A 12,074-nucleotide genomic window follows, 5' to 3' on the forward strand; every position below is an offset into this window, starting at 1 on the left:
GCACCTCAGCACAGCCCCGCTGAAGCACTTGTCATGGCTACAAAGCTCCCCCTGCAACGTCCAGAGCAACCCACCTTCAAACTACAGCCCGTAAAAAATAATGTATTCCTTCAAGATCAATAAAACACCTTTCAGAAATACTAGGTGTGCCACTCAAGCACTGCCATGCTGCATTGTGAGAAGATGCCCTTTGTTTTGTCTAGAAAAGGGCCTGGATATAGGAGACAACTTTGGGCTTAGGGTCCAATTTTCCTTGTGTCTGGGCTGCAATTGCACAAATATTTTCTAAAAAGCCATGCCTGCCTGATGCAATGAGCTTTTCTCCTTGTCAGACATCACCAAGACAAACCGTGCTCCTGGTTTCATCCTGTAGGACTTAGCTGGTCCTCAGAAAAAAGCCAAAATATTTCTTTGCACTCCAACATGTCACTGAGGCCACCAAGAGCTGAATTGTCCTGTGTAGCACTGGGGCCCATGATTCCAGGTTTGTGTCCTCAGCATAAATCATTGTCAACTGCACTACTTGTCCCTGAGGTAAAAATGAAAATTATCTCATTTATGCTTGGTCTGCAGGTGTGGGAAGATTAAAAATTAAGGCAAATGTGAGAAATTGGAACACTTTATGAACAGTTTACGAAAAAAGGGTTGGCAACCTGTCTCCTGTAAGGGTAACTGCTAAATTCCCTTTGGCTTTAGAGTAGCTGGGATTTCACAGAACACCCAGATATTTTAAAATACAGGTACAAAGTTCAAGTCACTTTTTCAGCATAGTAGAGCATTTTAACTCCTTTTAGGGCCTCTTTGCATGGCTTTATCATAACTGTCTCAGTCTTTGGTCTTTTTCTTTTAAAGCCCCAGGTTTTATGCTATCATAGTTGTTAGAAAAACAGAAAGCTTGAAAATATGAGCAGGACATACTATTGAAGTTTTGGGGAAATAAATAATAAGCCCCCAAACAAGATGCATTCCTTTAGAATTAAAATCTTCTTTTTTAAGCCACTCTGGTGAAGTTTGAGCACCGTACTGTGATTTACAGTGTTGTGTGGCATTCAACATAGTTATTTTCTAGGGGAAAAAGACCCCCTGATGCCCTGGACTGGCAGGGATTCATGACCTGACATAAAGCCACGAGATTCCAGGGACAACGACGGTCTCAAACTTTGCGGCAGCAAAAGTACACGGGCCAGGAGCCGCTTGAAGTCCTGTTTGTCAGCTGGCTAAAATAGCTCGAGCGGAGGTGCTGACAAACCCATCCCCACACTGCAGCCCAACACCTCCAGCCCTCGCGGGGTTATCAGTGACGTTTGACTCCGAAGCATTTTTTTGCTCGCTGCCAATAGCTATTCCCTTTAGACTATGTGCTTTTGCATGCTTTCCCTTTGACACGGCTGCTATTTCTTTGCAATATGTAAACACTCAGAAGGATTTCCATGTTTGTTCTTTACCCGGCGCAGACGGACTTTCACAGCTCGCTGGGAGAATTGACGTGAAGAAGCAGCCGTTTCACAAGCATTTGATTTTTTAACTTTTTTTTTTTGTGCTGTTCTCCTGTCTGTTTTCTCATGTTTTAAATCCAGTTGCACTCTTGTCGCAGCAACCCAGTACACAGCAGAAAAATGCGTTGCTGTTGTCAGAAACATGACACTTACTGTCATCCTACATGGGTGTCCTTTTAATACTAGAGCCCAGCGGAGGCTTCGCACTGCATAGCATTACAGCAACTTTTGATGATTATAAAAATCCTCTCTGGATCTAAAGCAAGCTCTAATGTGTGGCTTTTTCTAAGAAAGCTGCCTGAGTTTGCCCGCACTGCTGTAACTGTCTGTGCTAACTAGGATCATTTCCAAAATGATCCTAGTGTTTAGTAAGACAATTTGCATCAGAAGTAAAAAGGAACTGAAATCACTATAAAAACCTCAAGATGAACCTGGAAATTGCAGGACCTGACTCTGAACTCACAGGTTTCACACAGGTTTTATTTAATAGATCTGTGGCTTTGTAAAATCAACATAATTTGACTGATTTAAAAAAAGCCCAAACCTATAAAAAATTACATTAACTGAGGAGCCAGTGCTCCAGGTTCCTTGCTAAGGGCTGGAAAACAATAAATTCCTTTGGCAAAAATGGTCAATATTATTTGATGTACCATCTTGAAAAATGTGAAATCTGAAAGCCTTTAGAAACTTTCTCAAGATCTACATGAAAATAATGAAAGGCCTATAACCCAAAGCAGGCCCTAGCACAGTGAGGGGAATACATGTATAGGAGTTAGGTTATTCTGACAAAAATCTACATGTAGAAATTCTCATAGTGCGGATTATGACCCAGGAATTCCTTCGCATGGGAATTCTGACTACAAATTCTAACTTATTAAGGAATTTCCTTAACTAGCCTGAACAAGTCTCTATAGAGAGTTCTCATTTCACCAAACTGCACCTTCCAACCAAAAATATCTTGCTGAAAATTTTCCAGACAGATTTTTTTCGATACACACAATTACTCAGAAGTCATATTATAATGACACATCGTAGCAAAGCTAATTAATAAAAAAAAGTCTTTTGCACAAGGACTTCCTCAGGTTAACGTAAAACATGACTATAAATTGATTTTAATAAACTAATTCAAATGACTGAGTGGATTTTTTTAGTGCAGTTAAACCCAGCTCAATTTTGTTCCGTTTTAATATGATTAGGAACCTGCCATGTTTAAATAGAAATCAGAGCACTGAAATAGGGTAACAAAATTGGTGCCGCCCTGGGTGAAGATAAGGACGATTCATTCAATGCTGATAACAGCTAAGGGTTGTCTGTGTCCCTTCTGAAGCTCCTTCCTGGATTAAGACATGACATGTGTTGAGAAGGATGCTACTCTTCGTTTAATACGAATTTTAACAAATTACTAATATAAGTAGAAAACAAATCAATAAAATTAAACTGGAAAGACATTAATATTAGCATTAAGAAAATATCATTTACATATATACATATTTAGTCTCTAGGTGGGATCCCATTTTTCCAGTAAAACCCTTCCTCCTCCAGCTAATTCTACTAGGCAGGTTGGGTTGAAATATCAATGCTGGGCTCATCCTGTAAGTTACTCTCTTTGAAGAGAAGCTTTAGAATCTGCTTCAAATCCATCTGAAGTACCCCAGAATTATCCATCGATTTCAACAAGCTTTGTCTCAAGCCTTTAATGCCCTGTTGTTAATCCTACAATGCAAGATGAACTGGAAGGGCTTTAATTGACAAGCCTTCTAACAAAAGTCACCACACATTTCCCAATCAAATGTGCTGAAAAAGAGTCAGACATACAATAACATAGATATTGATAAAATAACCCCCCAAAAAAGGCACAGGAAATATTTGTTATCCTTATTTATTTAATAAAGAAACATAATAAACTTGAATTTTTCCAGGTACAAACAACTTAATATCTCCTATGATATTGGCTGATATTTTCCTTGCTCTTTTTGTAGCTTGAGTGATTCATGTGGTAGCCTTTATTGAACAAATCAACAGAAAAAATGGTAGCACTCACCATGCTTATAGACAACGTGGGCCAACTGTTGAGTTAGTGTCTTTAACTAGATCACTGCACTGGGAGGTTGTATCATTGCTCGATTCAGGTCGGCATCTCCATTAACAAAGATCTGCAAGTGTGGTTATTTGATGTTTTTGAGGGGAGTTCTGCACACCACACAAGGATACCATTCCCTCTTCAGCTCTAAAGAAATGTACCACAAAACAACAGAAAACCCAATAGAAACCCAACCTTCCAGTTACAAAGGTTTTGAAAGTAATTTACAATTCAGTTTTAGAAAGTTGCACTGTAAACATCTATAGTTAAGACGCTCTTTCAGGTTTTGGGTTTTTTTTTTTTTTGCATTATGGTTACTTTTTTCTTACAGGTTTTGAGTAGAAGACAGAATGGTTTGTAATTGCATCAGTACTATAGGGTCTCACAGCAATGATAACAAAATATTCAACGCAAGGGTGAAATGACCAGAGGAAGAGCTCTTCTCTAATATAATCAGTGACCATCTAATCATCCCATTACATCCTGTTCATTACTGGGTCTGACTTTTAGTATCAGTCAAATATTTTCTAATACAAGTTGCAAATAATTAAAATATTTAAAACAGCATGATCAACACCGCACTGCTGAGCACTGGCTGGCTTTTTCCAAGGGTTTTGAACAGTTTATATTGTATGTGGAAAAAATCAGATAAATGCCTTTTTTGTAGTATTTTCCCCTCTTCTTTTATTCTAAAGCTTTGAAAGGAAAATAATGTTACCAGTTGTCAGCCAATAAATGCTTGTTCAGCAAGTAATGAATGTACTATTTTCTAATTAAACAGTTTCATTATAGGCAGCAGCTCAATGCTAATGATCAGTAAATCCCATTGAGAAGAAAACATTTTAATCAGTAAGTCGTGTCCTCTGAGTGTCAGCCACTCTATAAACTCACAAGATACATATATATGTATAGGTATAAGTATGTGTGTGTGTATATATATATATGCATATAAATATAAAAATCGCATACTCTTTCTGGGTGATATGTACAGTCAGAATAACATTACAGCATAAATACACAGGGAATCTGTATAAAGTTTCTCTAATTTGAGAAGCCTTGAGCATTTTTTTTCTTGGTGGGGTTAGGGGTGGGGAGGGAAGAAAGAATAAAGAGTGTTTTCACTTTAAGGAATGAACAGCAGTTCCTTTAAGTTAGAATCTAATTACATACAAGATTTAAAGGCAACAAAATCCCTGGAGGAACAGCCCTATGTTATATACCATAGACATGGGGTTAAAAGGGCAAGAGAGCATGATTATAATAATACTTATATAGTACGTTTCATTCCCTTATAGCACTTTGCAACCAGAAAAGTCTTACAACACTCCGGTGAGGTAGGTAAGTATTATTATTCCCATTTTACAGATGGGTACTGAGGCACAGATAGGTTAAATTATTTGCCTAAAAATCATGTAGTAAGAATTAGGAATAGACCCCAGGAATCCTGATGGCAAATCCACTGAATTAACTGACAGACCACTCTCAAGTGAATGCCTGAGACACCTCTCAATGAATGGAGAGAATATATTAGCCCATATTTACACAGATACATCGTCATCCTTTTGACATGTTGTATTTACATATTCTGACTTGTTTAGAGGACAGATAACAATGGCCATGGCTAAACTTCACTGTAACATATAGCTTTAATTCTTGTTGCCAACTCCATGAGGATTTTGACTCCTTTACAACCTGGGATGTAACTAAATGTCAATTACAATACCCCTTAAATACATTCTTGATATCCTTGCTTCTCCAAGGTGAAAAGCACAATTACTCTTCCTTAAAGTGCAATGGCTCATTATAGAAATCTCAAGATTTTCTACAAAGTCCAACCAAACCCAAAGACAGTCAGTCTGAAAGTGAAAAAGAACTTGTCTGTAGTTACGGACTTGTCTCTGTATTCCAGAAATGCTTTCTCACATTTGATTCAGGCTGGAACTTTAATAATAAATAATAATCTATGTTAGCACGTAAAGCCTCTACTACTCTTCTACAGCCACACACCCACATTTCACCCCATTCTCATTTCTTTGGCCTGAAGCTGATGGATACATCAGCTGTCAATATTCCTTTGCCTGCAAGAATGAGGATACTTCATTTTTCTAGTAAATTCTTTTTATTGGTTCCTGTATTTCTTCTCCTTCCCCAGTAATCTAACTATACTGTCTGAGAAAACAAACGGTGGACACCGAGTAGAAAGGATTCAAAACCTCTAAAGTTACATATGGATCCAATGGCAATTCCCCTCCCACCTTCTTGATCTCACTGTTGCAGCCGTTCTGCACGGCCCAGTCGGTGTTGTTTATATTATTACCATTAGTAGCAGTAGTATTTCTGGAGTAATGTTGATGCACAGTTTCCAATAAGGCTGCTTAGCTCAGTGTTCCTGGGGAAAATGTAACCTATCCCACTACCTTAACATAAACTTTGCCAGTGTACATGGTGCTTTGGAGCACGACACACAAACGTCATGCGCTACTTCTATGGCGAGTTTGATTGCGGTATTCAAAGCAGATTCTTGAAACATACTAAAAAATTAGTGCTTTTATTAACAGTTTTACAAACAGAATCCATTATTGTCTAGTTTCCTGAAGAACAAGCCATTTCTCTCAGTATTTTGACATAATTTCCTTTTTTTTCTTGTTTTAAAATTTTATTTTATTTTTTGTATTTCTGCTGATGAGCAGTTGCAAGTCCCAAGAGGGAGGGCTTACTGTAATAAACAGTTAAAATTGTTGCTAATTTGATAATTTACTTTGCAAAAACTTTCTTCTTCAAACGATGGGGATCCCACAAGTTCCTATTACTTTGACTCAGAGTTCATCATGAAGAGTGTGAGGATCATTAATCTCCATGGAAAAAGAGACATCTTTTTTTTTAAGTAAAAAAATATCAAATATAATAAATTTATGAAAGACCATTCACAACATACACAGTAAGTGTTACATTTTGCTACAGCAGCTGTGATATTTCTTTTTTTCTTTAGAACGCAAGGTCATACATTGCCATAAGTAAACACACTAATATGAGTAAGACCTTAAATGAATGTATACAGCCAGGCTTTATCTGTGGATAGATATACACTGTGTTTACTGTTTTAAAGTCTAGCATATTCTTATTCACACCATTGATATAACAGCTATGACCCTGCAAAGATTTTTCCTGTGCATATGTAAATATAAATATTGAGCCAAGTCAAAAAGAGCAGAGTCAAAGGTTATATGACTTATTAGACTCCTGTAGGTAAGGGTAAAAACTCCGTTATTTCTTTTGCAACTAATGTTTAATAAGAAGGCTGCTTCAATCGTTGTGTAGTTACAGCATTACATTCTGTAAACAGTATTTTAAAGCATTCTAAACAAACATTTAAACAATTGATTCTTTATCCCTGTCTGGTGAGAGCAGACAGTCGATAGCCTCATCACTTTTGCTCGAGTCTGTCATCTTCAGCTGCAGATTATCACTTGTACCTCTGGTGACGCTGTCGTAGGATGGAGGGAAAGACGTGGAGGACAGAGTTTCTGATTTGTCTATTGGCCTGCCATAGTTTTCGTTCATCATGAACGCAATGAGACCCTCCTTCTCGGGTGCATCATCCTCAAGGATGCTGCCGTCAAAAGTTCTGTGCCGGTACAAGTAAGATGCCTGCTTCATGGAGCGCCGAAACAAATGTCTCCTGTAGGCCCGTTGGATGACGATGGCGGAGACCTCTTCTTGTTTCCGTCTGAGAGTTGTTGTAATTGGTTCATAAGAGATCTTAGACGGATTTGCTGCCATGAACTTTTCTTCCATCTGTATTTTAAGGGCATCCATCTCTCCAGATTCTCCTAGCACCCGTTTTGTAAAAGCAAACAAAATATCCAAGCAATGGATCCTATCTCCACTGACCATGGGCAAGTCCATTGCTATGAGTTTGATTTTGTTTGGTTTCGCTATGCGCAAAGGTTCTGACAGTGCGTCTGCAAAGTCTGAAAGTGCAGAATACTCAATAAACTGAGTGGCTTCAGGGTCAAACTTCTCCCAGATTTCATAGAACATATCAAAATCATCCTCACTTAGAGGCTCTGTACTTTCCTCAGTGGCTACACTGAAGTTCTCTAAAATAATGGCTATATACATGTTTACAACAATGAGAAATGATATAATGATATAAGTAACAAAGAATAAAATCCCTATGGCAGGGCTCCCACAGTCTCCCTTCGAACCATTTGCATTCGGAAGGTTTGGGTCACAATACGGTGGTCCAGTGTTTAAAATAGGGTTGAGAAGACCATCCCAGCCAGCTGATGTTGTGATTTGGAAGAGACAGAGCATGCTGTTAGCAAAGGTTTGGAAGTTGAACATGTCATCAATCCCATGCTCCTTCTTAACATAGGCAAAGTTAGCCATGCCAAAAATGGCATAAATGAACATGACCAGAAAAAGCAAGAGTCCAATGTTGAACAGAGCAGGTAGGGACATCATTAAGGCAAACAGGAGAGTTCGAATTCCTTTGGCTCCCCGGATGAGTCTTAAGATCCGGCCAATCCGAGCCAAGCGAATGACTCTGAAGAGTGTGGGAGAGAAGAAATATTTCTGGATGATGTCAGAAAGTACGGTGCCTTGAAAAGAGGCAAACAGAGAGTTAGTACATGGAAAATAATCATAGAATGGTTTGGGTTGGATGGGACCTTAAAGATCATCTAGTTCCACCCCCCCTGCCATGGGCAGGGACACCTTTCACTAGATCGGGTTGCTCAAAGCCCCATCTAACCGGGCCTTGAACACTTCCAGGGATGGGGCACCCTCAACTTATGTGGGCAGCCTGTTCCAGTGCCTTGGCAAGAATATCTTCCTTGTATCTAATCTACATCTCATTTCTTTCAGTTTGAAGCCATTACCCCTTGTTCTGTCACTACATGCCTATTCATCTATTCCCTCCTTCAAAATGGAAACTACATTGGAAGAGCCACATTTCTGAGTTCCTCCTGCTCCCTGGATCAGTTGATCATCTTCCAGTTGAAGTTATTTCTAACTTCAATGAAAACTCTTTTGGCAGGATTCAGATTCACATTTGACGTGCATTTCTGTAACATCTACCATGTGATTGTTGGGGCTGCAGGACAGCATAAAGCACAAATTGACAATACAACTACATGTCTCTGTTTCTTCCCTTGGCCGGATGAGGCTTCGGAGCTCCAGACGCAACAGGACTGAAAACAGCCAAGCTCACTGCACCTGCCCAAACCTGCCCTGAAGGGCTGTTTCACACTGGTGTAATAAAAAGTAAATAGCAAAACAACAGCACTCTGCATGTGCCCTTTTCATGTGGCTATTTTACTTCTCTTTGGCCATTATGCAGAACTGGGGTTAAGTGTATGGTACCAGTTCTGCACGATGTTTTATCATTAAGAACCATTAAGTGTACAGCGAAACTAATACTGTGGTGTGATAAATCTCATAATTTCACTGATCCCACACGTTATTGTTAGGCAGTATTATGTTTTATTATTTAAATATTTTTTAAAAATATGGTGAGGATCTAATTCTCTGAGTTGAAAGTGTGTTTTATGGCATGGAGCCTTCAACTTGGTCTAATTAAATTTATGTCTGCCTTTTTAACTTCGGAGTTTGAGGGAAAATCTGGCTTTGCCTACCTACGATAGACAGAATCACGACGACAAAGTCAAATATGTTCCAGCCATTGGTGAAGTAGTAGTGTCGCAGGGCCAGCATCTTGATGATGCACTCCCCAGTGAAGATGGCAACAAAAAGCATGTTGATTTTATGGAGGATGTTCACTTTTTCTTGACTTTGGTCATCTGTTTCCACCATCATGGTAACCATGTTAAGGCAGATGAGAATCATGATGGAGACATCAAAGATTTGTTTTGAGACAACATCAAAAAGAAAACCTTGGTATTTGTTCTGGAGGAAAGGAGAAGATTCAGTTAGGAAATTTGAACCATATCAAAATGATGACATAATTGTCTCCTGATTTATCAAAAAGTAGAAGAAAACAGGCACTATACTGCTTCTGAATAGAACTTAATAAACATAAAGATGATGAAGAATGGTTGGGTGATAGAGTTTTCAAACCCATTTAATCCTATTGCTTCTTGAAACTACTGAAAAAAGACCTTGGACTGGGGCCACACATTAATTCAATGCAGGCATGTGGCCACAGCCATGACTACATATGTAAATTGGACTTTTAGTCAATATTGGAGAACAATTGAAATTTTGTACCACAGAGGTCACTGGACTTGCAAGCACTGTCGAAAATCGAAACATCTAAACACTAAGTGGCTTTCACCTGGAAACAGTCACTCTTCCTATGCTGGAAAGCTGAATTGCATTCATTCAATTAAATAAATATTCAGCTATTACACAGAGTTCAACTGAATGATGCCATTCTTACCAGTGGCCTTGGGATTGGCTTTTGAGGTTTCTTAGATCCCAACTTCTTCATTGCATTATAATACTTTTTCTGTTCTTCTGTCATAAAGATATCCTGGCCACCTAAGTACAGGGTGAGAACAAAGCTATTATTTTTGATGAAAAGAGGTACACTGCCTCCATCCAGAATTCAGGGCTGCATCTTCTTCTGTTTTCTTACTTCCCTTTTCATGTAGCTTTCATCAAAATATCTAAGAAGGGCTTGATGAGATGCAGTGCTGGGAGCTGCTTATTGCATAGAGGGGAAGAGCAGGAGACACAGAGCACTTCAGGCACTGACAAGGAGCAAGACTCAGATTCTGTCTGTGCTCGAGGTAGGTCCAGGGTGAAAGGGGAAAATGTAGGAACCTCAGTCCTTTGTTTAGAGCCTACAAAGCAGAGAGAAACACAGCTCTAAGGCCAGGCTGCTCCTCCGTGACCATGGCTGCACCTTGGGGCAGGGAGGTGATGGGTTAAGAAGTGGTTCCACTGCTTTTTGTGCAGAATCATAGAACTGTTTGGGTTGGAAGGGACCTCCAAAGCTCATCCAGTGCCACCCCTGCCATGAGCAGGGACATCTTCACCCAGATCAGGTTGCTCAGAGCCCCGTCCAGCCTGGCCTGGGATGTCTCCAGGGATGGTTCATCCACCACCTCTCTGGGCAACCTGGGCCAGGGTTTCACCACGCTCAGTGTCAAAAATTTCTTCCTGTCTGGCCTGAATCTCCCCTCCTTTAGTTTTAAATCATCACCCCTTGTGCTATTGCAACAGGCTCCGCTAAAAAGTCTGTGCCCATCTTTCTTACAGGCCCTTTTTAAGCACTGAAAGGCCACAATAATGTCTCCTCGGACCCTTCTCTTCTCCAGGCTGAACACCCCAGCTCTCTCAGCCTGTCCTCATAGCAGAGCTGTTCCAGCCCTCTCACCACTTTCGTGGCTTCCTCTGGACCAGACTATAATCCCCTAGCCTTGCTTTTCAGGATGCTCATCCTGTGCAGGCACCAGCAGCTGCTACAACTATGCTTTTGCAAAAGCTCTGCAAGAGGGTTTCTGAGGCTGTTCTGTCAATGATAATCTCAAGCCTAATGTGGCAAAGCCCCTGCTTATACATCTATCTCTTGCCCTTATCTCTGCAGCAATCATGAAGTGATGTGTAGCATATGCTCTACTTATCTTTTTCTTTTGTTGGTTAAAATTGTCAATGATGACACCAATGAAGAGGTTCAATGTGAAGAAAGACCCGAAGATGATGAAAATCACAAAGTACAGATACATGTATAAATTAGACTCCCATTCAGGCTGCTCCTCACACTGCAAAGGGAAAATGGAAAATGCAAAAATGAGACCATCTCTGCAAACATCACAATATTAATGCAGTTTAAAGAAAACTGTCCATCAGCAATAAAGATTATGGAACAGGCTAAATAGTGTAACTCCCACTAGCAGAGTCAACGCTCCATGGTCTCTGTTTGAAGTTTACTACTGGTATCTGCGATGCCATGGTCATTTTAGCTGCATTTCACAACACTGTCACAGCGATCACACTGCTTCCAAAAATGCAGCTTCACAGTAAATCCTATAAAATGCTCTCAGTCTGAACCCAGAACGGGAAAATAATTTTCAGATTATCCCTAACCTTATATGAAGCAATAGTACTTATAAAAAGGGAAAGTACGATCGCAGTATAATTAAATGCTACTTAAAAACTCTGTATTGAGAGTCAATGTGTTTAGAATTACAATTTTTCTTTTGTGAAGGGTGAAAATGAATAAAATCTTTTGTGGAAGGGCTGAGCAATGAAGTCCAGTAGCCTCAGATCACATAGACCACAGTTGGCAAAAATGCTCAGATTTGCCTCACCAGGTCCAGGAATCTATCCAAGATGCTAGAAGCTCGCATTTCCCCAAATACCGTATTTTCTCATGGATACCCATGTGTTCAGTTAGTAGCCGGCAGGATACACACATGTGTACATGTTGTACAAGAACACATCAACATCATGAGCCATGTTACGCAAAGGTACTTCTTAGCTCCATTGGTGTCATGAGTGTTTTTCACCCTTATTCCTCCATTTATGGC

General features: G+C 39.7%; 1 protein-coding gene across 1 annotated transcript in view; it reads right to left on the minus strand.

The window, feature by feature from the left end:
* Window positions 1-6,945: 6,945 nt before the first annotated feature.
* Window positions 6,946-12,074, minus strand: part of SCN5A (sodium voltage-gated channel alpha subunit 5) — a gene marked incomplete at both ends in the record, with an annotated part of 172,786 nt that continues 167,657 nt past the window's right edge. The window contains 4 exons of the mRNA XM_080338593.1: window positions 6,946-8,180; window positions 9,216-9,486; window positions 9,980-10,080; window positions 11,165-11,306. Coding sequence (XP_080194719.1) covers window positions 6,946-8,180; window positions 9,216-9,486; window positions 9,980-10,080; window positions 11,165-11,306 — 1,749 coding nt within the window. The remainder of the gene's footprint in view (window positions 8,181-9,215; window positions 9,487-9,979; window positions 10,081-11,164; window positions 11,307-12,074) is intronic.

Source organism: Nesoenas mayeri, assembly GCF_963082525.1.
Source record: "Nesoenas mayeri genome assembly, chromosome: 2".
NCBI classification, from domain to species: Eukaryota; Metazoa; Chordata; class Aves; order Columbiformes; family Columbidae; genus Nesoenas; species Nesoenas mayeri.